General features: G+C 42.0%; 1 protein-coding gene across 1 annotated transcript in view; it reads left to right on the top strand.

The window, feature by feature from the left end:
* Cd38 (CD38 molecule) overlaps positions 1-24803 on the top strand; it is a 50995-nt gene extending 26192 nt beyond the window's left edge. Inside the window, exons 2-8 of the mRNA XM_026403446.2 lie at positions 3682-3811; positions 5409-5544; positions 14717-14802; positions 17965-18038; positions 19511-19603; positions 19912-19998; positions 23375-24803. Coding sequence (XP_026259231.2) covers positions 3682-3811; positions 5409-5544; positions 14717-14802; positions 17965-18038; positions 19511-19603; positions 19912-19998; positions 23375-23438 — 670 coding nt within the window. The 3' untranslated portion in view covers positions 23439-24803. The remainder of the gene's footprint in view (positions 1-3681; positions 3812-5408; positions 5545-14716; positions 14803-17964; positions 18039-19510; positions 19604-19911; positions 19999-23374) is intronic.
* The last annotated feature ends 2878 nt before the right edge of the window (positions 24804-27681 follow it).

Raw genomic sequence — 27681 nt, 5'->3', positions numbered from 1 at the left:
CTCTCTTGACCAAGTCTTCCAAGTTAGGAACAGAAAGAAAAAAATATATATGTACATATGGAACATAAAGAAATGACTCCTGACCCTTCCACCCTGCTTCTTTGGTCAGAAAGATCAGCTGCCATCTCCGTCCCCTGCAGTCCTGGTTCCTTTCAATTTCAGTGCATATTTAAGTCTGACTTGTACATCTGAGGTGAAAAATAGTCTCATAAGACCTGTCTCCAAGCTCCTCATCACCTTCCACGTTTGCTCTTATTTGTGGGACACACAGGAGGCGCTGGTCCATTGGAAGGAGAGAGGAAAGAGAGTCAGTTAATGCTTTTCCAGGGTCACCTTCAACTCCAATGCTCCATAGCTTGGCACCTTCTAAACAAGGAACTGTTAAATTTTTAACCTGGGATTTTTTTGAATCCTTGTGATGTAGTTTCCTGAACTGATCTCTTTACACCTAAAAAGCACAAAAGCAATTTTGGAGCTGTGTGTGTTTGGGGTGATTAAATAACCTTACACACCTGGAAACCTCTGGTACGTGGCAGGTACTCTGTGTGGTCATTTCTCTTTCCTGCCAGATGTTTTGCAGTGGAAAATTCTTATGCCTTAATCTTTGTCTTCCCTAAGTCTTGCACATGGTGCTGAGGAAAGACATAGGAGAGTTTTATGAGAGAGCTGGAATCCAAAACAGGAAGTTCTTGAGATGGCCACTGCATTAATTAATGGAATGAAAGCGTAATCCCTTAAGCAAAGTAGCCGCCAAAACACCATTTCTCTAAACTGCCCAGGATGGTGCCCCATAAATTTTGAATGACATTGAAGTGCAAAGTGTTATTACTTTTTTTCACCTTAGATATATAAAACATATGGAGAAAGACAGGTCGACAATAGTTTCCTGATATCACTTTCATGAAGCTGAGATGACCTGCCCAGACATTGAAAAGAAAGTTCTGTTGAATTTTGTATTTCATACAAAATACAGTGGTTCTCAAGCTAACAAGGCATCCGAATTGCCTGGGGATTTTTTTAGAGTCCTACCCCTACATTGACTGAAATGACCCTATTTCTTTTATTTTTGATTTACACATGGTAATTATACATATTTATGGGGTGCAGTGTGACATTGCAATGCAAGTATACAAAGTGTAATGACCAGATCAAAGTAACTAGCATGTCTGTCACCTCAGAAACTTATTATTTCTTTGTGTTGGGAATCTTCAAAGTCCTCTCTGTAATGATTTAAAATACACAAATTAACTGTTATTAACTGTGGAGTACTACTGTGTTGTAGAACAGGAGAAGTTTCCTCAGATCTGATTACATGCACCCTGCAACCACCCTATTTCTAAATAAGGTCACATTCCAGGGTACTGGGGGTTAAGACCCCAACTTGCGAGTGGGGGCTGGGCACGGTGGATCCCTCACACCATCCTTATGAGTATGAGGTATGAGGTGTCATCTTGTGGGTTTCATTTCCAGTTGCCTAGTGACTAATGAGGTCAAGCACTTTACATGTGTTTCTTGGTGAATTTCATATCTCTTGTGGGAAGATGTGTATTAAAATTCATTGCCAGTTTGTTAATTGGGTTAGCTTTTTATCATTGATGTGTAAGAGTTTTCTATTATTTTGGATGCTAGTCCGAAATCAAGAATGATAAATGTGAAAACATTTTCTCCATTCTGTGAGCTCTGTGTTCACTAGGGTGGTGTCCTTGGATATACATCAGTTTTCAGTTTTCATGAAGTATGACAACAATAGTTTTCTCTTGTCACTGTGCTCTGGGTGTCATAGCTAAGCAAACATTGCTTAATCTAAGGTTGTAAAGATTTTTATTCTGTGTCTTTTAAAAATAATTTTAGTTATATACTTGTGAAGTTCGTGGGCATTACTTCTTCAAGAACAGTTTCTCCTGCCTCTTTGTCTCCTCTTCTTCTGCAGTTCCCATTATGCTTGTGTCTCTGATCTCAAGTTCACTGATGTCTTCTCCCGGCTCAAATATGATGTTGGCCCCTCCAATGAAATGTGCAGTTCAGCGCTAGTTGCTTTCAACCCCAGACTTTTTCTTTATTAAAAAAAAATCACAATAATTCCTATAGAGTTTTAGTTATTCCTTATTTGGGGAGACTTTCTTGTCATTCCTATGGATATTTGATTCTCCAGTTTTTCTTTCTAAGTTTTTTATCTTAATAGCCCCAGTGAGTGACGCTACCTTATGCACTTGCTTTTATATAATTGCAGGGATTGTTTTCGTGAACTCTCGGTAGGTACTTTTATTCACCCAGACTGAACTCAGTCATGTCAAAGAAAGCCAAGTCCTGACATGGGCTTTTCAGCAAGATTTAGACAGATCCAATAGTGACAGTTCTCTGGGGGTGGGGACATTTGGGGAGATCAGTGTTGCTCCACACCCCAGTGGCTGGAAGCTGTTTTTTCATAGGTAGAAGAGCTGTTGGATTTCAAGGCTACACGGAACTGGGGAGAGTGAGATGTCAGTAAGCCAAGTTAACAAGCTGCAAGGCTCACTATTCCAACCAAGATTTCACCTAAAGAAAAGAAAGAAAGAAAGAAAGAAAGAAAGAAAGAAAGAAAGAAAGAAAGAAAGAAAGAAAGAAAGAAAGAAAAAGAAAAATAAAAAACACACTTCTTGGATTATTGCGAACTTTAATTTCCAGAGTTCTGAAAAATTGGTTGGTGATAATTCTTGCTAGTGTTCCTATTGCTTTTATAGAGGAGCAGAATTTTGAAGTTCCTTACTTCTCCACTTCAGAAAGTGAGATCTTCTTTAAATCATACATATATTTTGAATCACAGGAATCATATTTAATCTTCCACTCAATCCGCAAGCATTATGTTGAACCTAGTGTTAGAGGCGCTCACGTTCTGGGCAGATTGGCCTGTTTGTAGCCAGCTTTCCTTTGAAGCAGGATGAGTTAGAAGTAAACCCTGGGGGAGCAGATTTACTTGTCCACAGGGGAGCAGAGGGTTCCCTAAGGAAAGGGGCCTTTAAGATGAGCTATGATTTACGAAGTCCTTAAACCAAGGGTGAATGACGGCTTCATACTCAGTTATTCCTCATTGCAGGAGAAGCACACGTGGGTCAGGAGGCTGCCCAAATTATGGGAACAGCAGAGTCACATCCTCAGGGCTTGCTCACAGCAGGGCATAGGCATGAAGTGTGGCTAAGCTTCAGCAGGCAGATATGGCAAAGGATAGGATTGCAGACAGTGGGCATTGTGCCTGCGAAGAAATGGGGAAGCTCAGGGAGAGTTCAATGAGGAACTGGGACTTTTCTGAAGGCAATAGGCATCCTGGAACATTTTTATACAGTGTGAAGTGGGGAAAGAGAAAACTAGGTGTCTTTGCATGATCTTTTCAACTTCCTCTAACAATTAGTCCACGGAGCACTAATGACCGACTCCAGCTCTGGCACACAGATCTGAATCTTGGCTCTACCACCTTGCAGACTGTGTGAATGAGGAAAGGTCATTTGGACCTCACTGAGACTCAGTAGGGAGGCTAGTTCTACCTCACAAAGATGTTGCACAGGTCAGGTGAGATGATGTGAACAAAGTACTTGGCACCGAGTAGTTGCTTCCTAGTTATAATTTTTTGTAATTATATTTCAAAAAAATATTTTACAATGATATCTATGTTTTATTTTATTTTATTTCTCATGACTTACCTCCCAGAGATCAAGACTGCCGAAAGATACTGGATGCATTTAAAAGTGCATTTCTTTCCAAGAATCCTTGCAACATCACAAAAGAAGACTACCAACCACTACTTAAGCTGGACACTCAAACTATAGCCTGCAACAAGGTAGGTAACCTGAACAAGGGATTAATTTTTAAAACTGGGGACTGGAGCCAGCAAGAAGAGGTCACAGGACCAAAGGTGGATAAGAATGAGGGAGGGAAGAGGAAATATTCAGGCATTAGAATCTGGGTGTGGTTGGTGGGATTGGAGTTTGTGGGGCGAGTAGGGATCTGAGACATCCTCAGGGTTTAGGACATCTGGGGAAGGAAGGTAAGAGAGAAATGGGCCACAAAGGGAGGAAAGGAGAATTGGCCTCAAATCGTGCAAAACAAACCTCACACCAAACCAAACACATAAAGGCAAACGTGAATAACCCAAAATTATATAATTACAAAATTTCCCTTGGCCTTTGATAAATAACAGATAAATAAATAGTAGACATGCCAATTTTCATTTGAAGAGTGCTTTTCACTTTATTCTTTTTGCTTACAAAGGGCACAGCTAACCCTTACCTTCTTAGGCCTGAGCAGGTGTCTGCATCCCCATTTCACCTGTGAGAAACCCAAGGCTTGGTGAGTTTAAGTGACCAGTGATTGCCCATGTTGGTCAAGCTGGTTGGAGTGTAAATACACAAGACTTGGACCCAGAGAGGCCTGTGTTGCAATACACTCACTATTACCAGAAAAGGTCAGCCATAGGCACATCTTTTCTAAAGTCAGTGTTTAAGGCAAAAATACCCTGTGCCAGAAGATGTCTTTGTGAAGCCATTAAATCCATCCACAAATTACAGCCTGGCATCCCAGGTGAGTGACCCGGAGTCACTAGGCTCTTCTCCTTGGTGCACCAAGCACAATGTTCTGCACAGAGGAGGTGCTTGACAAATAACCCACATGCTCAGAAATTCTATCTGCATTACTTCCTTTAATCTCCCCAGCCTCACATGAGCTTGTTACAGTCACCATCGATACTGTTTTGCAGGAATAGAAAGGAAGGCTTAGCAGCGACGCTTTGCTTGCCCCAGGTCCAATGGCTGATCAGAGGTGATGACCATCTTTAACAAGGAGCCAGACACCAGGGCCTCTGTGGTAGCCCACTGCCCTCCACTGCTTCCTGCTAGGAATGAATAGGGTTATGGGACAGAATACTGTTCTGAAATTTGACTGCTTTCACTTTTGAGGTAGAGCCTTAAAAAAAGCACCCCCCTCCCACTGCTTGGGAGTTAGGAGAGATTTGAGGGAAAGTGGGAGGACTTGAGCTTTTTAAGAATTAAAGAGCTCTTCTTCCAGAAAACAGCACATAAACTAAACAATTTTCTTTTGGCCAATAACTTTAGAAATATTGAAATTCCCGAATGTCTGTTCCAGACGTGATCCCATCCCATGTTGATCAGTAGCTTCCAGACTTTTTTAACTACAACTCAAAAAAAATTCATTTTACATTGTGACCTAGAACACACACACACACACACTCACACAAATACACACACAGCCACACTCCCTTTCACACGGAAAGCAACAATGCACAACAATCCCTGCCCTTGCTATATGTGATTTGTTGATAGCTTCTGTTTTCTTTCATTTGAAAAATGTGGACTTTTTTTTTTTTTTTTTTTTAACCTTCTAAATTGACCTCGATATGGGTTGTGTTCATTCTTTCTTAGACTCTGTTTTGGAGCAAATTAAAAGACCTGGTCCATCAGTACACAGGGGTGCAGCAGGAGCTTGTCACCCTGGAGGACACGCTGCTGGGCTACATGGCTGACCGCCTCACATGGTGTGGAGACCCCAGCACTTCTGGTGAGGACTGGAGCCGTGAGGCATGGCCCAGGGACATACTGGGTAGAGGAGCCTTGTGCTCTGCGAGGGGCCCTGAGGGGCCAGTGTGGAGGGAAGAACCACAGGCAGCCACGGGACACTGTCTCTGCCTTTAACGACAGCTCCAGCCCATGGGAATGCATCCCAGGAAGAATCTCTGATCCCCTGAGGAGTCAGCGTCAGATTCTGGGGCTGCTTCTTTGATCTCCTCTGAGTGCTTAAGCAGCCGGCTTCTGAATTCTCGGTGTTCTGCTTTCCATAAGGGCATCCTTCAGCACCAAAGAATTCTAGAGCAGGGTGGGGCCTCAGAGGGACCCATGTACCTGTGCCGCAGAACCCCGTGGTGGCTGCAGTGGCCCCTTCCTTCTCAGGCTGGTCTGGCTTTGCTGTCATCTCTCAGCTGTGGCTTTTTCCTGCCCAGAAAGACCCAGAGTGCCTTGCCGTGGAGAGGTGTTCTCTACTCACTCAAGCCTGTTGAATCTGCTTTCATTTCTTTCTTTTTTTATTTATGTGGGGGCTATTGTTTACCTTATACTTCTTATTTTGTTGTTGTTGTTGCTTTTGACTATTTTATAAAGCTTATCTTTCTGCAGCTTCTTCATCCCAGGTTTGCATTATTGTCATTTATAAAAATGAAACCTGCTTACTGAAAAGAACACTTTCATGTTACAGAACCGGGTAAAAGTCAAAGGCAAAGGTCACCCTGAATCCTCCCCCCACCTCCGACCTCCACATCACTTCTCAAGGGATAACTATTGTCAACAATTTGGTACATATCCTTCCAGAATTTTCCCTATGCTCCTATAAACACAGATGTTTGCACATATGTTCTGCAATTTACTTTATTGATTTTAGGTATAAGGATATCTACATTCTCTCTCTTTCTCCTTTTGAGATTTTGCTGTGTTAGGGATAGAACATGGGGCCTCACACATGGTACGCAGGCTCTCTGCCCCTGAGCTGCACTGCCAGACCCTGCACACATCCAGATGTAAAAGGCTATGTCATTAACCAATTTTATTGATGGACATTTAGCATTATTTTAGTGCTTGTTGCTATTACAATTCACTATCACAAGAAACCTTTGTATACACACGTGCGTGTACACACACACACACACACACACACACACACACCTGCAAGCTGAAAGTATTACTGAAAGGTTAATTTGTACAAGTGGAATTTTAGTGTTAAAGGGTAAATTGTGATAGAAACTGATAAAATGTCATTTAAAAGGTGACAATAATCTACACTATTATAAAGAGTCTATATGAGATTGTTTATTTACCTATACCATCATTAACACCAATTATTAATACTTTAAATTTTTTTGACTCATTTGATAGAGAAATAGCACTTCAATTTATTTTGAATTTTTTTTTTTTGTGATATTGAGTGTGCGCGTGCGCACACACACACACACACACACACACACACACACACACACGGTAAATGTTTTCATTTTCTCTGTAAAAGGCCGGTTCATACATTCTAACCTTCTATTGGGGTGCTCATTGTTTTCTTATCAGTGAAAGTCCTTTGTAAGTTGATAATAAGAGCTAAGACTGAGCACTTGCAAAGTGCTCATGGTCTTCATGCTGTGTGAGTATTAACCCCTCTCTGGCCACGAGGGCCTGTGGTGATCACATTTTACAGATGGGAAGTCCAAAGCCAGAGTTGAGTGACTTGCAGCAGGCAGGTGGCAGGGCTGGAGCAAACCCAGGAAGACTGGCTTGAAAACTCCGTGCTCTTCACTGCCATGTGGTTCTGCCTCTTTTTCTGGCCCAAGGTGGAAAACTGATTTCTTAGTTTTCCTTTCCTTTTAATATTGATTTTAGTCTGTCCTTGTCCACAGACTGATTTGGTGAGATATTCATCAGGAAGGATGTTAAATTTTGTCAAATAGCCTTTTCTGCACCAATGAGATGATCATATAGATTTCCCCTCCATTCTGTTAACGTGCTGCTGCACCCTTATGAATTCATGGGTGTTGAACCATCCTTGCTCCCCAGGGATCCATCCCACTTGATCCTGAGGGCTGACTCTCGTAATGTACCCTTGAGTTCAGGGTGCCAGTATTTTGTTGAGGACTTTGGTTCCTATGTTCATCAAGGATATTGGCTTGTAAATTTCTTTTCTTGTAAGACCCTGCCTGGCTTTGGAATAAGGGTACACTGGCCTTGATGAAAGACTTTAGAAGTATTCTTCCACTTTCATTTTGGTTTTTTTGAGTTTAGAAGGATGGATATTAGTTCTCTGAGTATTTGGTAGAATTCAGCAGTGAAGCATCAGATCCTGGCTTTCTTTAATAGAAGTCTTTAAACTAAGGATTCAATCTCATTACTTAATATTGGTCTGTTCAGAATTATTTTACTTTGGTTCTTTTTTAAAATTTGTTCTAATTAGTTATACATGACAGTAGAATGCACTTTGACACATCATACATAAATGGAGTATAACTTCTCATTCTTCTGGTTGTACTTGATGTAGAGTTACACCGGTCGTGCAGTCATATATGCATATAGTGTAATAATGTCCGAGTCATTCTACTATACCCCCTACCTTTCCCTATACCCCCTACCCTCCCTTCATTACCTCCTGCCTGATCCAAAGTAACTCTATCCTTCTCTTGATATTTACAAGCCAATATCCTTGATGAACAAACGAGCAAAAGCCCTCAACAAAATGCTGGCACACTGAACTCAATGATACATTGTGAATTAGCATCCACATATCAGAGAGAACTTTCTGCTTTGGTTCTTTGGGATTGGCTTATTTCACTTAGCATGATGTTCTCCAGTTTCATCCATTTACCTGCAAATGCCATCATTTCATTCTTCTTTATGGCTGAGTAGTATTCCATTGTGCATATATACCACATTTTCTTTATCCATTCATCTGTTGAAGGGCACCTAGGTTGATTCCATAGTTTAGCTATTGTGAGTTGAACTGCTATAAACATGATGTGGGTGTGTCACCATAGTATGCTGACTTTAAATTCTTTGGGTATAAACCGAGGGGTGGGATAGCTGGGTCAAATGGTGGTTCCATTCCAGGTTTTCTGAGGAATCTCCATACTGCTTTCCTTAGTGATTGCACCAATTTGCAGTCCCACCAGCAATGTATAAGTGTGCCTTTTCCCCACATCCTCATCAACATTTATTGTTGCTTGTTTTCTTGATAATTGCATTTCTGACTGGAGTAGTTTTGATTTTCATTTCTCTAATTGCTAGAGATGATGAACATTTTTTCATATATTTGTTGATTGATTGTATTTCTTCTGTGAAGTATCTGTTCAGTTTCTTAGCCCATTTATTGATCGGGTTACTTGTTTTCTTGGTGTTAAGTTTTTTGAGTTCTTTATATATCCTGGAGATTTGTGCCCTATCTGAAGTGCATGTGGTAAAGATTTTCACCCATTCTGTAGGCTCTTTCTTCACGTTCCTAATTGTTTCCTTTGCTGAAAAGCAGCCTTTTAGTTTGAATCCATCCTATTTATTGGTCCTTGATCTTACTTTTTGCGCTTTAGGGATCTTATTAAGGAAGTCAGATCTTAGGCTGACATGGGGAAGATTTGGGCCTACTGTTTCTTCTATTAGTCGCAGGGTCTCTGTTCCAGTTCCTAAGTCTTTGATCCACTTTGAATTGAGTTTTGTACATGGTGAGAGATAGGGGTTTAATTTCATTTTGTTACATATGGATCCCAGTTTTGCCAGCACAATTTGTTGAATAGGCTGTCTTTTCTCCAAAGAATGTTTTTGGTGCCTTTATCTAGTATGAGATAAAAAAGCCCTGGACTAGATGGATTCTCAGCCAAGTTCTACAAGACTTTCAAAGCAGAATTAACACCAATACTCTTCAAATTATTCCATGAAATAGAAAAGGAGGGAACCCTTCCAAACTCATTCTAGAAGGCTAATATTACCCTGATACCAAAATCAGACAAAGACACATCAAGAAAAGAAAACTGCAGACCAATATTCCTGATGAACATAGATGCAAAATTTCTCAATAAAATTCTGGCAAATTGCATACAAAAACTTATTAAAAAGATAGTGTACTATGATCAAGTGGGGTTCATCCCAAGGATGCAAGTTTGGCTCAACATACAGAAATCAATAAACGTAATTCATCATATTAACAGATTTAAAAACAAGAACCATTATGATCATCTCAATAGATGCAGGAAAAGCATTTGACAAAACATAGCATCCCTTCATGTTCTAAACACTAGAAAAACTAGGGATAGTAGGAACATAACTTAACATTGTAAAAGCTATTTATTCTAAACCCAAGGCCAACATCATTCTAAATGGAGAAAAATTGAAGACATTCCCTCTAAAAACTGGAACAAGACAAGGATGCCCTCTTTCACCACTTCTATTCAACACTGTCCTTGAAACTCTAGCCAGAGCAATTAGTCAGGAGAAAGAAATTAAAGGAATACAAATAGGAAGAGAATAACTCAAACTATCACTATTTGCTGATGACATGATTCTGTATCTAGAAGATCCAAAAAATTCCACCAGAGAACTTTTATAACTAATAAATGAATTCAGCAAAGTAGCAGGATATAAAATCAACACCCATAAATCAAATGCATTCCTATACATCAGTGATGAATCCACTGAAACAGAAATTAGGAAAACTACCCCCTTCAAAATGACCTAAATAAAATAAAATAAAATACATAAAATAAAATGCTTGGGAATCAATCTAAAAAAAAGAAGTGAAAGACCTCTACAATGAAAACTACAGAACACTAAAGAAAGAAATTGAAGAAGATCTTAGACGATGTAAAGACCTCCCAAGCTCCTGGATAGGCAGAATTAATATTGTCAAAATGGCCATATTACCAAAAGCAATATACAAATTTAATGCAATTCCTATTAAAATCCCAATGACATTTTCATAGAACTAGAAAAAGCATTTGGAACTATAGGAGACCCAGAATAGCCAGAGCCATCCTTAGCAAGAAGAGTGAAGCCAGAGGCATCACAATACCAGACCTTACTATACTACAGAGCCATAATAATAAAAATGGCATGGTATTGGCACCAAAACAGACACATAGACTAATGGTACAGAATAAAAGTCACAGAGACAAACCCACATACACACAGTTATCTCATACTAGACAAAGGTGCCACAATTGTTCAGAATTTTTATTAATTCATGATTCAGTTGTTGTAGTTTGTATTTGTCTAGGAATTGATTTCTTCTAGGTCATGCACTTTGTTAGTGTGTAATTGTCACTAGAAGTCAGTTATGAGCATTTATATTTGTGGTTATCAGTTGTAATGTCTCCTCTTTCACTTCTGATGTTGTTTATTTGAGTCTTTTCCTTTTTTCTTAGTCTAGATAAATGTTTGTTGATTTCATTTAACTTTTTTAAAAACCAACTCTCAGTCTTTTTTTTTTTTTGTAAAGAGAGAGTGAGAGAGGAGAGAGTGAGAGAGGAGAGAGTGAGAGAGGAGGGAATTTTTAATATTTATTTTTTAGTTCTCGGCGGACACAACATCTTTGTTTGTATGTGGTGCTGAGAAGCGAACCCAGGCCGCACGCACGCCAGGCGAGCGAGCTACCGCTTGAGCCACATCCCCAGCCCATCCAACTCTCAGTCTTATTGATTTTCTCTATTTTGTTTATTTCTCTTCGGCTCTTTATTTTATTTCCTTTCTTCTACTAACTTTGAGCTTAATTTGTTAATTCTTTTTCTAGTTCCTTGAGACATAACACTAAATTATTTATTTGAAATGTTTCTCCCTTTTTTTTTTTTTTTGCTGTTGTTTTGTTTTTGTGGTGCTGGGGATTGAACCCAAGGCTTTGTGCATGGGAGGCAAGCACTCTACCCACTGAGCTATATCCCCAGCCCTTTCTCCTTTTTGATCTAGGCATTTATCGGTGTAAATTTTCCTCTTAAAACTCAGATTGATGTGTCTCTTAGGTTTGGGCATGTTATATTACTGTTTGCATTCATCTTGAGATATTTTTAGTTTCCCTTTTAATTTTTCCATTGTCTGATGGGTTGTTCAGGACCATGTTGTTTGATTTCTACATATTTGTGAATACATATGTATTTTCTCCTGCTATTGATATCTAGTTCATATCACTATGTTCAGAAAGACTGTCCTCCAGGTCATACAAGTCTAGTGTCAGTGCTTCTCCAAAATGCACAGAGGTGGCAGCCTCCCCATCTGGGTGAGGTTATTGAGAGGCTTCTTGACTGAGTGGAACCACGGCTTGACTTCTAGGCCAAGCAGCTCCACTCTGCTTCTCTAAAACGGGAAAGCATTTCCCTGCCTGCCTGGCATTGTTGGTGTGTGCTGTGAAGCTGGGTATGGGGATGCTAGCTTTAGTCCCTAGACGGCCAGTATCCCCTACCCAGCCTCAGAGCACACACCAACAACACCAGCCAGGCAGGACAATGCTTCAGGCTAGGTTAGACTTCCCAGTGTGGTTCAGAAGGTGAGCAGCTCAGCTTTGCAGGTGGGCTGTGAAGTTGGCTGGGAAACAGTTGGTAGAAACACCGAGGTGCCACCGAGACTCATGTGTCAGCCTATGACTCTGTCTCCTTTCTTTGTTTCCACTTGACCCCAAATGATCCACCCCTGCCTTTACCCTCAGTGTTACCCATGAGGGAAGCCGATGACGGCTTCTAGTTCTTTTGTTACCCTGCAGAAACCATTAGCCCAGGACAAAGCTCTCCATCTGCTATGCTGACCTGGGAGGTGGGAGGGGTGGCATAGTTGAAGTGAGACCACTCTTCTCAGAACCCTTCCAATGCAGTTTTCCTTCAGCTCTGAGGATGATGTGGGCATTTCAGGCTTGTTTCCAAGTACTGGAGCCTTTGAGAAGATGTTGGGGTCTTTAGATTGATTGAACTTTCTGGATGGGGGAGTGGAGCCCGAGACTTCTTATCCTGCTTCCTTGCTGCTGTCTCTTGGCCATCAGTAGTTCTGGAGTCAGAGTAGTTCAAGATCCAGGTACCGGCAGACTCAGCACCCAGCGAGAGCTCTCCCTCTATCCAAGATGGCGCCTTGTTGGTGCATTTCCACATGGTAGAAAGAAGAAGGGAAATTTAAAAATTTTTCCATATTCTGACTTAAGTTTTTTCTCTAAATTTTTAACCTAATATAGTTTTACTTCATTTTTTTGATTTACAATAGTGTTCTTACTTTATTAGCTTCTAATCTTTTTTTCTTTTACTTAAAGATATACTTCTCCAAGCTCTGCTACTGTCACCACATGGCCATCTTCTCTCTGTGTATCTCTCTCTTCTCTCTGTCCAAATTTCCCCTTCTTATAATGATATCAGTTATAACTGGATTATTTCCCAGTAGCACAAATGACATCATCTTAATTGCACTGTAAAGATCCTGTTTCCAAATAAGATCACATTCACAGGTACCAGGGGTTAGGACTCAACATATCTTTGGGGAGGACATAATTCAACCATAAAAAGGTAGAAGTAACACATCTATAGGGAAACAAAAGTCTACCCATCAGAAGGTGGAAGAAGAATTGTGTTTCTTCAAGTTCAGATTGGAACAGGCAAAAACCACAATTCCTGACTTCTGGGACACAAGAAAGGAATCTAGATCCTGTCTTCATACAGCTTCCCTACCTAATTGACTTAGTTCAATTTGTATTGTTAGAGCAAAGTACCTGAGGATGGGTGCTTTATAAAGAAAAAAAGAACTTTAGGTCAGCCTCCATCTGGTAACCACAGGGTTCTTCCTAAAATAAAAATGTGATTGTATCTGTCTCCTACTGGAAGCCTAAAATGTTCTCTTTTTCCTCTCAGGTAATGTCTGAATTCCTTGACATGACCTGACTGACCTCTGTTTTTTAATGTCTTGTCCTCCCTCATTCCCTTTCTCATCTTTGTTATTTTATTGCTATGACCAAAATGCCTGATGTAAATAACTTAGAAGGGGAAGACTTATGTTGGTTCACAATTTCAGAGGTTTCCGTCTGAGTTCAGCTGGCTCCATTGCTTTGGGACTGAGGTGTAGCAGAACAGCGATGGCAGAAGGGAACAGAGGAGGAAAGTGGCTCTGCCCATGGCAGCCAGGAGTGGGGAGGAGGATAGAGAGAAGAAGGGCATCAGGTCGGAAAATAGCCTTCCATGGCCCTCCCTAGTGACCTGCCTCCTCCAACCATGCCCACCACCTACCGCTTCCACCCCCTCCCGGGAGTTTGTTCAGACATCAGTGGATTAATCCACTGATGAGGTCAGAGCCCTTGTGACCAATCACACCCCAAAGGCTCCACCTCTGAACATTGCTGCACTGGGGACCAGGTCTTCAGCACAGAGGCTTTGGGGGAACATTCCAGATCTAAGCCATAACAGGTCCCTTTACTGCTGTGAACCCACTGGGCTGTCCTGCCGTAGAGCTCCGTTCCTCTGCACACGTTCTCTCTGCGTGGAGCCTGTCTGAAGATGCCTATTCTTCCTTCAAAACCAAGTTCAACGTCAACCTTCCTGGGGGTGATGCGCAGTCCCTGAACAAGGCATGGTTGTTGGATGTCACTCCATCCTGTGCTCTCTGAAGGCAGGACTCCTAACTAATTCACCTCTCTGTCCCCAGAACCTCATCCCCATTAGAGGCATTAAGGCAGACATCCTTGGGAGAAGCATCCCATGCCCTGTGTCTCCTGCCTCACTGAGGCCTCGGCCTCTCTTGATGGGGTTCATACAGAAAGCCTCTGAGGCCATCTGAGCCTCCAAAAGTGCAAGGACTTATGGAGGCAGGGAAGGAAGCTCTAACAAAAGAGAGTTGTCAGGAAGCAGAGAAGTGATTGCTGGGAGCGACCCCCGAAGGCCTGGTGTCCCCTCTCATTCTTCCTGGACTTGGGGATAGCAGTGGGGGCTTTTCTCTGCTGGGTGAACGTTCACGGCCATTTCCCAGAATGATGACTCAAAACCCGTCACTGTGTTCCTGCCTGGAATTTGGAGAGTAAGGTAAGAACTTGGAAGGGATTCAGGGGACACTTAGTTAATGAGGTCGAGTTGTGTCCATTCTCCAAGGCTCTATTTGGCAGGGATGCTGCTGGAAAACTGCTCCGCAGTGACTGACCAGAGAAGGAAGGAACTGATTGACATGCTTCCTTCCCCACTTTAATGATTCTCTATAAACTATGATTTTAGACTTGAACTATCAATCTTGCCCTCACTGGAGGAACGACTGCAGTAACAACCCTGGTTCAGTGTTCTGGAAAGCGATTTCCCAGAAGGTGAGTACCCAGTCATGAAATTCTAGAATTCTGAGACCAGAGAACTTGAAGATGTCATCCAGTCAGTGAATGGTTTCAACACCTTTTTGGGTCATAGATCCTTTTTAGGACTGAAAGTGTAGGATTCTTTCCGGAGGAAAAGGTTCAGAAGCACATGCCAGCAGATTTTCACACACAGTTTTAGAACATTCGTGGAGGGTCTCTGGGGGCTCCAGCTGAATAATTCCTGATCTCATCCAGTTTTTAGCTGTGGGTGCCAGGAAGCAAGGGCTTGGTTTAATCCTCTGACATAATGATTAGATTCCTAGGTCAGTTTTCATAATGTACACTTATAGACCACGTGCATTGTGCTTGACTCTTGACATGAATTAAAATGTTCCTTCTCTATGGAGGAAAAAAAAGAACCCTGTGGAGTAAGTACCATGAGTATCGAGCCCATTTTACAGATGATGAAACAGAAATGCAAGTTCATAAGTAATCTACTAAATGTACAGTTAGCAAATGATAGATTGAGCATTTATCCTAAGTTTTCTGACTTTAGATCCAGAACCTGGCTTAAGAAACACTCACCACCACTGTCACTCCCTCTTTCTGACTTCACTTGAAGCTGACTGGGCTTTTTTTTTTTTTTCTATAAGTTGCTTCTTTGCAAGTTGGACAAGGAAAAACTTCTTTGCAAGTAGAAGAAGGGGAAAAAAAGGAAAGGAAAAATAAGAAATAAAAAAAAGAGAGGAATCAAAACTAAGTATAATATTTCAGAATTAAATGTAGACATTTGAGGAGCTAGGGAAAATGGAAACTTGTATGTGTTAAGTGCACATGTTGTGGTCCATTTATGCTGCTGTAACAAAATATCAAAGAGTATGTGATATATAAGGAACACACATTTATCTTGCCAAAGTTCGAGAGGATGGGAGGTTTAGGGTCAAGGTCTAGTGGAATGGATATCTGCTGAGAGCTGTTCTTGGCTTCCAAGATGGTGCCTTTTTGCTGTGTCCTCACATGGCAGAAAGCAGAAGGGCAAGAAAGCACTAGCTAGTTTCCTTGAGCCCTTTTAAGAGAACTGTCTTCTCATGCATGAGGGCACAGCTCTACGGTCTAATCACCTCTTAAAGGCCTGCCTCTTAATATTATACACTGAGTCTTAGTTTCCAATATATGGATTTGTGGGGTGGGGGGATTTAGGTAGGGACAAACACGCAAAGCATAACACTATATTTGTGAAAATCCCTGATGTGTCTTTTTGATGTCATTCCCATCTAGTTCTCCCAGAAGGAAGTATGAGAAGGAAAACATTTCAACTTGGGTGCATCCTTAATTATTCTGACCTTCAGATTTCTCATTTGTCAAATGGAGGTCAAAATAAGCCTGCTCCATTGGGTTGCTGCCATATTTAAATAAAATGCCACTGAACTTTTAAGTAACTTGGAATTCATCCACTTAATAAATATTTGTTAAGGACCTACTACATACCATAACAAAATAAAGGGCACTGCAGAGTTTTTGTTTGCTTAATTTTTCTGAGAATAGTTTCTTTTTATTCATTGCTATATAATGTGTTTCAGGACAGTGCTAATATTAAAAACTCCCAAAGCCATGTTATGTTTTGAGTGCTTGCTTATGTTCCCACTCAGTCCTTGGTGCCAGGAGTACAGAGGTGAAGAGGATCAGAGGCACCTGGCGAACCACATAGACACCTGTGCCTTTATCTTTGCCAAATTTTCATGGGTGTGTGTAGATGGCCCTTTGTACCTTTCTTTTCTTTCTTTCTTTCTTTTTTTTTTTCTTTTTGACAATAGCAGCAGCACTTCTTGGTACTTCAAGTTTTTGTCTCATCTCCTTATTTCCAAGTAATGTGATTTTGAGGCACATTGATCCAACATTTCCCTGGTGGGGCGGTGGAGTGGGGGGTAACTTGAGAATTCTACCTTGAGAATTCCATCTTGGGTGGCCCAGGGTTGGTACCCGTGAGCATGCTTTTGAGTTGGTACTGTGATTAGTCACAACCACTGCTCATTTGTCCCTCTGCTCATGAAGGGAGGACAGAGCAGCATTGGATTTCACAGTCCAGTTTCAGATCCTTCAGTGGAGCCAAGGTCACCCGCAGAGCAGAGTCCAGATTCTTTGGCAAAGCGTTCATGGTGCCTCGCAAACTAACTTTATACCCAATGTCAGTGTCCACAACTGCTCTTAGACCCCTAGGCCTTTCCCTTCTCAGCTGCCTTCACCTGCTGATGAACCCTCCTCCTTGGCTCACCACCTCGCTGACCTGCACAACCCTGTTATTTCCTCGTCTCCTCCACAGAGCAACCAGGTGCTGGCTGCTTCTTTTCCTCCCTCTTTTCCTTCTTCAGATTTTTACTGAGTGTCCACTCTGTGTCATGCAACAGGTACACAGCACCCAGGGCTGTAGAGGACAGCTGGCTCTCCGTTCTCATGGAGCACTCAGTACTGGCAGCTAAATGCCACTGAGCTCATGATTACAATGCGTTATAGTAACACAATGTGAAGGGACATCGATGGGGTCAGGGTTCAGAGAGGGGCATCTGAGCCGGTGCCAAGGTCCACCATGTCTCCTGGGAAAGCCTAGAGGTTGCTGTGCTCATGTTGTTTTCAGCTGAGCCTTTGCTGCCTGGAGAGACACACCACCTTGCTCAGTCACATCCGTCTGTCCAAACCCCCTTTCTCTTTGTGCCTTGTCAGGCCTCAGAGTCATCTTCTCTCTCTTGGTTCTCTTTTCCCTGATGTTCCCCTTTCCTTTCCTCCTGCATCACCCACATTGCTCCTCCTAAGTAAAATGACACAGTCACAGTGCTGGACACTACGAAGACACCCTCATCTTTCTCCTCCAGGGACATTCTCCTTTCTCCCCTGGACTTCCAAGTTCGGCACTGCTAAATTTAGCAACCCTGTGAGCATGACACTTCATTGTTCAACAGTTTGTTCAAATGGCTGAAGACCCCGCTGTGAAGGAAGCCTCATACCCCCAGTGGTGTGGAGTGGAAATCCTCTGGACTGGGCATCCTGTGCAGGACCAGGGAGACTGTTCCCTCCCTAGCCAGCTAATAAATGCCATGCATGGTTTTAGAGGGAGTCGCTGGGGACTGAGGACTAAGTTTACATGCTGAGGAGTGGGGGGAGCATGATTATTATTGTTTTAAGTTTGCAGAAGCTGCCTGTGGTGTGGTCCAAGTGATGCTCAACGGATCCCTCACTGAACCCTTTGACAAGAACAGGTAATCACTTCTTTGTATCTTATTTGCAGTCGTTGCCATGGCCTCTTGTGGGATATTCCACCGCTAGAACGATTGTGCTTTTTAAGTTTCAGACCAGTTCTGAAGATTTGGGCTAAAAAAAGGCAAATATTTTGTATTCTCTGAACATATTTTGTCTTTCTGGCTCACTGCTTTTGACTAATTTCTCTTCTGTCTGACGTTTTCTAACGTTCCTGACAGCCACTGCATTGACAAGAGCCCCTGCCCGCGATGTTTCAAGGCCTGGTGCCATTTTCTCAGCCTCCTCTATCATTATCCTCCACCTCCCGATTTCCACCTGTGTCCGTGCTGCTCCCGGATGCATGGACACCTGCCTCCCCTCCCTGCTTCTCCCTGTCCAAATCCTCACCATCCATGGCCTGACTCCTCTCTACTCCATGAAGAGTTTGAATCCTAATTCACCACCACTGGGCACATGGACAACTGGCTTGGGCTCTTGACCTTCATGGTCTCTTTGTGACATTGCCAGCATGACACTGGTGGTTAAAAGCCAGGACTCCAGGGGTCATTCCGTATGACCTGTGTGGCCTTAGGCAGGGCACCTAACCTCTGGGAGACCCTCACATGCGTATTTGAAAAGATGATGGTGATGTGACGGTTAACAATAACATGAAAAATGCCGAGTCCTGGGCCTCACAGAGAAGCCGCTCAATGAGCATTAGCCATTGTTCTCTCATTTAATCTCCACTCAATCCGGCCACACTCCGTCCTTCCTTCTCTGACGGGTTGTTCTCTAATCTTGCCCTAGTATGGTTGTTGGAGAGACAGGAGGCTGAGTTAATTTGCCCTGGCACCATAAGTGACCTAAATTACTTTCCCTCTCTCTCTCTCTCTCTCTCTCTGTCTCTTTGTTTTTGTATTTAATTCTACAAAGGAATGTTTACGCTTTCGTCTTCTTCTGACTTCCTCTTCTGTGGGGTTTTGGGTGAAACTGGTAACATTCCAAGATTTTATAATCTGATCTTAGGGATCCAGCTACTCAGAACAGGAGTGGCATCTGTCAGAAATTAATAAGGAAGAATTTAGAAATGTGATTAAGCAGATTATCAGCCTCTTTCAAAGCAGGGCTTCTCAGATTTTGCTGAACATGTGAATCACCCTCCAGGTGAAAGCAGGAATAAGATTAACCAGGCAAGAGGGGGCTGAACTGCAGCTCTCACCAGCTTTCTGGTGATGTTCACAAAGTAGATCAAGAGTCACTCTTGAGTAGCAACTAATTTCAAAAATCAGCATGAAAATACAGGCTAAAAACCTTATCTTGAAAATCTTTGTTAACTGGGGGTCATGTTAATAAGAAATGGTGACTGTCTCTAAGGCAATTGCAAGGGTGGAGTCCACCCAATGTGTCCAGCTTTCTGGTTTTTGACAGGAGGTATGGATGTCCTTGAATTTGAGTTTAGGATTGACAATGTTCTTTGTCTCTTCTCTTTTAGCGTTTTTGGAAGTGTGGAAATCTTTAATTTGCGCCCAGAGAAAGTTCATACGGTGCAGGTCTGGGTGATGCAAGATATTGGACAAGGTCCCAGGTACATCTTATTACTTTGTACCCAAGGGATATTTTACATGTCGGCCAACAGAAGAATTCACAGTCTCACGAATACATTGGGAACAGACTGGCTCAAGGAACGGGGCCGTACTCTACATTTAGCTCATCCCAATAGCTAATTTTATCTCCAACAATGGTAACTAACAGTTTCCCACCTGCTCAACTAGGGCCACTTAGAGGTGGACTTCTGCTTCTCCTCTTTATCCAGGGCTTTAGAAAAGAAGCTGAGAGACTCAGGGAGATTACAAGAAGTCTCGTTATTTCAACATTTTCTTCTTTCTTCCTCAGTGATTCATGCTCAGGGTCCTCCTTGAATGAGCTGAAATTGATTGTGAACAAGAGGAATATGACATTTGTCTGTCAGAATAACTACAGGTAATTGACTTTCTTCCTGAAGAAAGGAAAGGGCTGCTTACCTCCTGCAGACATTTCATCTTGTCCTGTTCCCTTTCGGGCTAGGAGGCTGGGGAGTCTCTCCTGGGGCTTTAAGGGGATCTCAGGTGGTGACCTGTGGCCATCTCTCCTTCTCTTCTTAGCCTCACTTGGAAGATTTTCTAGCCAGTTGCCTTCACCTGGTCACTACCCCCATCCACCTCTTTCCTCATTGTCACCCTGAAGCAGTGACTTGCTCTTGAAGCTGATCCAGCCTTGGAGGCATATTTTCTGGTTTGCAGAGCAAGCCGCCTGGCTGGTCCAGGGCTGGAAACCTGCTAGATGTCAGGGAGCAGAAGCATGTTTTTGCCAAGACCTTTCTCCTAAGTTGTAAAATCCCTGTGATTTGGCACAAATTTACCTGTGAAATTTCCTTAGTTGGGTCTGGGTGTACATGTCTGATCCTTGGTAAGCTTCCACATGGCAATCTACCAAGATCTGTCCTTTTAAAAGTAAGAAATGTCAAAATCTTAAAAGAAAGTTTATGTGATCCATGTTTATTGGAGAAAAGTTTTAAATGGCACATAGGTATGTATTTTTAAAGTGACCTATAACTCTTTTCAGAACCGGGACCCCCTCATGCATTTTTAAGTAGTTGTGGCCAATCACATAGGTAGGGATACACTGATAGAGGCCTCCTTGGAGATTTTCCTGGTGTCATAGCTTAGAACAAGACTAAAGCAGGGAGAAAAAGGTTTTCAAAGAATGTAGAAGCTGAAGTGTTAGAATATTTTTACTGTGTCTTCATGTCACCAACCACATCATAAAAGCAGGAGGGCAGATTTAAGGGATTCATGCCGATGGCTCTGGTTTCCCAAATGGTGCGAATTCCCCATCAGTCAGCTGGTTCCTATCTGGAAAGAAGGAAATCCATGAGCACGTGGCAGCTGTTAAACGGAAAGAACAAAGGAGCAACCGTGAAGGAAACCCACAGGCCCCCGGCCAGGCTCAGTTACTCAAGGCATTTTGCAAGAAGAAAATGGAGTCTGAGGGTCTAGGAGAAAATAGGGGAAAGAAGACAAGTCTTATCCCCTGTACTCTTCTGTCTTCTTTCCCCTTTCTGACCCTAGTGGCCAGAAGTCCTTTTTGTGAAGACTCATCATCTCCCCTCACGTGTGCTCCAGGTGAGCTCACTCCTGCCTCTGGGGAGAAGGTATAGGCCTGACTTCCACTGGGACTCGTACAGACAGGAGCATCCGATCGTGGGACCTTCAACTGGGGGATCATATTCAAAACCACTGTTTTCTCCTTCCAAGAGTTTTAATTCCCAGAGATCTAATATATTTGGCATAGCTCTTGGAAAGACAGACCTGCAGGACTCCTCACTGTGGCTAAGAGCTGTGTGACTTGGAAGACAGCTGCTTATTTCCAGGGGAACCCAATATGTGAATCTCTGTGATTCCAGAGATTCACAGACTGTAGTTGAAATCTCTCCATCCCAAATGTACCTTCTGATTTTAGTAAACTTTTGTCTAGATTTTTCTGTATAGTTATTTAATAAACAAACAGGAGTATAGTTACATTTACATAGGTTAGATTTCTTCATGGTTCTAATATTACCCCCTTATTAAGTCCCACAGAGAAAACACTACTGACATTTGGCTGTATATCCTTCGTGAATTTCCCTTTCTTTCCATACACACATTCACAGTCCTACAGACTGAATTTCCTAACCTATGTTTCAACCAGTGAGTGAACAGAGATGACAACTTTTTTGGAATTTTATAAAGACAGTAAGTGCTCAGCCTGCTTCCTCTGGTTGGTGCCCCCTAGTGGCTTGCAGTAAACAAACAACCTTCAGGGCACACTCCTCTGAAACTTCAGAACAGATTCTGTGTCCACCCAAATGCTGCCCAACTAATGAGAGATGTGTGCATTTTATTGGAACATCAGATCTGAATATATATGTACTTATGTAGAGAGATCCTCTTAACAGAATAATTGCTGCTTCTTTTCCACTGTTGAATTTCCCCCAAATCAGAAACTATAATTAAGAACCATATTCATAGTATCATATCATTCATATTATCATTAATTAAAAAAAAAAAACAGAGATGGCTTCCAAAATCCTAAACGTCCTAAAAAGTTTCCCTTTCCACAGCAGGGTTTCTTTAAGGAAGCAGATAATCTCGTTCCCTAGGATGTGTCTATGTGGGGGAGTACCAGCTACCATATTGGTGAGGATGGAGTGACCACAGTTAGAGCCACTGTGCCCAGCTGGTCATGACAATTGGCTCTAGATGAACCTAGGAGGTCCCATCACAAGGGCAAGTCTCTGCCGGGGACTCTGGCAGCTGATCTCGAGGATCTCTGACTTCCTTGATTCCCATTTAGCAGAACCAAATTTAGCTATAATTGAATGAACCACTTTGTACTTCTGTCCATCCCAACCCAGCCAGGTGCCAGCCACTCTCCCTGCATCCTGTGGCTGTCATTTACCTGTTAGGCACTTATCGAAAGTTTGCTTTATGCAAAGGAAATGTCGTCCTCTGCCAGTGGCCTCCAACCCTCTCCCAGGGGGTCCATGACTCCTGTGGTGCCTCTGGTCCTTTGACCTAACAGTAGCTCTGGAAGCTTCTGAGGAGAAGAAAGCAAATCATCCTTAGAAACTTTTTTTTTCCTATTTAATCAAATAAATTTTATTTAAATAAAACTAAATGGTTTGAGGTATGTGCGTAGAGAAAGCATAATAGAATCAAGGTTGTTTTTAATTTTAATTAATTTACTCTAATTAGGTACATTTGACAGCAGAATATATTTTGATTCACGGTACACAATTGCAGTGCAACTTTTCATTTCTCTGGTTGTACACAATGAAGCATCCCACCATATGTGCAGTCATACATGTACCCAGGGTAATGACGTGTCCATCTCATTCCACCATCTTTCCTGCCCCCATGCCTCCCCCTTGCACAATCACATTTCCTCCATTTTTCCCAATCTCCCCCCCCCCCAACATCCTTAGAAACTTTGAACTTCCCTGATCCCAGCGGCTGCTTCTGTGGTTTCTTGAGCATCAGCTACATTGAAAGTACATGAACAGGTGTTTGTTTTTGCCTCCACATGTACCATCCAACACCTCCTCTTGGTATTTATTCTATGGCTTTACAAGTGAAAGGAAACTCAACTGGGCCACACTCTCCAGTCATTCACTCTGGGACTGGGCCTTTCTCTGTGTCCCTGCGGAGAGGGGCGTGTGTGGAAGCTCAGTGGTAGGTGTGTACTTTTGTTGCTGGGAACAGGGCTTCTATCATTGTTGTGTCCAACTGCAGACCAGTCCCACTGCCTCTTAATCTCTCGTCTTGCTCTCCTCTCCTAGGCCCGCCAGGTTTGTCCAGTGCGTGAAAAACCCTGAACACCCATCTTGCAGATCTAAGATCTGAGCCACGGCTGCTTTAGATCTGTGACTCCTTGCAGTAGTCACCCTGTGCAGGACTCAGAAGTCACACTGGAGAAGAGCCAAAGCCTTGAGGAGCATCCTCTATCACTATGGCAACGTGGGAGATGGGCACCTTTCCCCCCAAAGTCTTAAAATAACTTCTGTTGTAGGCATAGTTCTTATTGTGTGCTACTAATAATCAAGAAAAAAAAAACTATGTTATAAAATCAGAATGAAAATTTTATATTAAGTTATTTCCTTTTACTTTTATGTGATCCTTTTATATTGGTAATATCCTTTTTTCCCTATCTTGGGGTGGTGATTGTGAGGGTTGAATCCAGGGCCTTAGCACATGCTGGGCTAGTGCTCTACCACTGAGCTACACCTCAGCCCCTCCTTGCTATTGAATAGTGACTGCCGCAAACCTCTCCTATTAGATCGGGAAAATAAAGAAAATAAATGGGCCAGCCTCTCAGAGACACTACATTTACAAATGGATGCTATTGTCTCATGATCTATTTTTGTTCCCTTCCCTCTGATAGGTCAACTCTAGACCCCATGGTGCTGGGTCATAGTGAGGAAAGTGCTCAGTAGGATTTAAGTCTCAGGTGTACATGGTGCTTCATCTCTAACCCCTCCCACAGCCCCAACACCCATAAATTGGTATTATTATCTTCCTTTATTGAGATGAGAAAATGGGAGCGCAGAGAAGTTGCATGATTATTTAAAGTCAAACATTTTGTATCAAGGTAGAGGCTGGATTTGCACTCAGATCTCTCTAACTCCAAAGTATATATTCTCTTTCTGTCTAGCTGTTAAGATCAAATTGGCAATGGTTTATGTTCTTTTCCAACAAATGTGTGTTGGATTAAGTTGAATATAATAGAATTTGGAATGCAATTTCTCTGTGTGGCTTCAAAACAGATTAACTTTTTTCCCAAAAAATCTTCTCCTCCCCCTCATGCTCGGTGTCTCATACATGTAGTAGATAAAATATATTATTTCCTGATACTGGCAATTTATGTTTTCTTAGATCTGTCTTGCTTAGGATTTACCAATTTTATTACTTTCTCAAAGTACTAATCTTTAGCTTTGTTGATTTGTTTTTTCTATTTAATTGTTTTTGCTCTTTTCTTAATTTTTAGAAATATACAAATTCCTTCTAATTTCTCTATTCATTTTCTTAAAACCTTAGATCACTGATTTTCAGCTTGCTTTCTTATACATGTTTCAGTACTACAAATTTTCCTCTGAGCCCTGCTTTAGCTATAGTTCTTAAGTTTTGATATGTCTCCTTTCACTATTATTCCACTAAGAATATTTTCTAATTTCACAGTTATTTAGAAATATGCTGCTGAATTTTCAACATCTGGAGATTTTTGAATTTTTAAAAAAATATATGTAATGAATCAGAATAAATAAACTAAATTGAGACAACATGGAAAAAATTGAGAATCTGTTAAGTAATTTGCCTGATTTGTTGAAAACAGCATCAATTTGGGGGTCAGGCATTTCTGGGTTGTGATCTTAAGCAACAGACCTAACGTCCTCTCTTAACTTCAACTTTCTTGCTAAAGATTATTAATTTATCCCATTAAATTTTGGTGAATACTAAAGACTATGACAAAAATTGGCAGCCTAGCACAAAAATTGACAAGCCTAGAACAAAAATTGAAAAGCCTAGAACTTTGTATATATCCAATCACGACGCATGGTGGGCTGCTCTCTGCCTCCCCCTAGTGGACAATCCTGTTTACTTCATGGGTCCTTGCAGCTACAGCCATTGTGGCCAGCTCAGTCTTCAAGAGCCCATTCTCCACATAGGCATGTCCTCAATGGGAACTTGGTCTTGACTGGACAGGAATGTGGTGTTTGGAACCAGTTCTGACTGAGAGTCAGACTTGCTCCAAGTTTCAATGAGCCCCACCTGCAGAAGGGCTTCAGAAACAGGTCCTTTCCAACCAACCAGACATTAACGTCAACATCTGGAGATTTTTGAATTTTTTAAAAAATATATGTCATGAATCAGAATTAATAAACTCAATTGAGACAACCTGAAAAAAAATTGAGAAACCGTTAAGTAATTCGCCTGATTTTTTGAAAACAGCATCAAGTTTGGTGTCTGATTTGTGGACTTACTAGAGTCCTTGTTCACCAGCACAACCTTGAAGCGGCTGCCTGTGTCAGAAAGATATTCTCCTTCACATCTCCTTCCAAAGATGACATGAGTACTGTAGAAACCAATTTATGAGACGTCTCCTAAGAAGAGCCACACTAGTGGTCAAGTTCAGAGCCAATGGAGACCTCAGAGGAAGCTGGCCACAAGGTCTTCACACAGAGTTGCACTGGGGAGCTTCAGAGGTGGCTCAAGGGCTGGGTATCGTTCCTCTCACCACCTTTCGTATCTGTATTTTCATTACCCAGGTGCCCCATCCCTGCTGCTTTTCTCACTCCCTGCAATTCTGACTTTGAGTTTCTCTGCTGTTGACGAAGCAGCCATCTCCAGACCTGAGGACCTGCTCCTGCAAATAGATGCCTTCATTCCTCTTCTTATAAGTGATCACTGATTGCTTGTAAACTCCCTGTTATACTCATGAACGTGTTACCACCTGTCTTCATACTCCATTATTGTTTGAGCTAGGAAATTTTCTTACCATCCCTCCTTGTACCCACCTTCATAGTTACCCCAAGGCTGTCAGAATGACCTATGCCAGAATGTCGATTTTCTGACTTCCTAAGGCTTGGATGGTTCCCAACCTTATAACGTTTAAGGCACACTTTCAAATACCATTCTGAATACTTGAGGCTGAATAATTACAAGAACAGGTAAGCACATGAGAACGTGTGTGTGTGTGTGTGCGCGCACGCGTGTGCACTTCTGTGTATGCCCTGTTACAAGAACAGTGTCTGTCAGTGCCCAGTAATTACATCATTCAGCATTCTTACATAACTGACTAACAAAGCTATCAAATAATTTGGCAAAACATGTTACTTCATTGGCAGCTCCTTGTGCCTCTTAGTATTGTTTGAAACCAGCTCAACCCTGGGCTACGCATTTTCTGTTGCAAAGGATAGTCCCCAGTACCGCAGTGTTGACTGATTTCCTGGGCACCCGTTCCTCTTTACAACAATCCCTAAATCTGCAGCTTGAGTGTCTCAGGAGACTTTGGACTGCACAGGACACTGTTTTGGTTGGTTTTTAAATGGCAAGTAGTTACACACACTGGATAATTTTTATGTAGGACAAATAAAAAATATTTAAAATAAAATGGTGAAGTACACCTAAAGGACTATGTAACTTTAAAGGTATTCTATAAAAGCAGTTTAAAACTAAATGTTTTCTACAGTTTTTAAAAGTATACCAAAGCAATGAATTTACTACTGGTCATCATTTTAATATATAATTTTTAACAGTCCATCAAGAATGCAGTAGTAGGGGGCTGGCCTGAGAAGCAGTGTTGGCTGGCCCACGCACAAAACACAGAAGGCTTTGAACTGCTTCCCGACAGAGCACCCTTGAACTTGATTCAGTAGATACACTGCCCTTCTCATTCCCTGCTCAGAATGCAAGTAGCACAAGGTGGGGAGAACCACATAATCAAGGGGCGGATGACCCACTGGGCTAGTTCATTAACACCTGTGACTCTCTAGTCTTGAATATATTGAAAACATACAAAAAGAATTATACAAATAATAGAAAAATAATACAACTTCATGCAATTCTTCTTCTAAAAACAGTTGCTTCTGGGCTTGGAGGAAGAACATATTAAACCATTAATACAGTGCCAAAGACCAGATGATCTCCCACCCACCTCTGCCCCAAGATTGAGTGAGTCAAAATGGTCTTCTTGCCTGCCTACAGGATCAGAGGGAGGTAGGAGTGGATGTTGAGAGGAGTCCAGAGTTGCACCCTGCTGGACACCTGGAAATCTTCACTCCTTTTTCCTTTGAGACACCAAAGAAGGAAGATTATTGCTTTGCTCTTCTAGTAAGAGTCTCAGGCTGAGAATCACACACTGACCCCTCTTTGTTTCCTGTTAAGAAAATTCACCTGTAGCCTTAGAGGATGTGATGTAATGATGTTGCAAAATGTGTGGTTATTAGCAAATGACATGGTAATTTAGTGTACTAGCAGGTCAAAACATTTAAAAGCTTGATACCAAATGCAGTCCTGTCAACAAAAGGAAACTCAAATTCATTGTATCAGGTACCTCAATAAGTCACACCACCTAGCGATCTCACTGCAA

The sequence above is a fragment of the Urocitellus parryii genome, chromosome 10, assembly GCF_045843805.1.
Source record: "Urocitellus parryii isolate mUroPar1 chromosome 10, mUroPar1.hap1, whole genome shotgun sequence".
NCBI classification, from domain to species: Eukaryota; Metazoa; Chordata; class Mammalia; order Rodentia; family Sciuridae; genus Urocitellus; species Urocitellus parryii.
The sequence above is the reverse complement of the archived record's forward strand: the minus strand, read 5'-3'. Positions and strand labels throughout refer to the sequence as shown.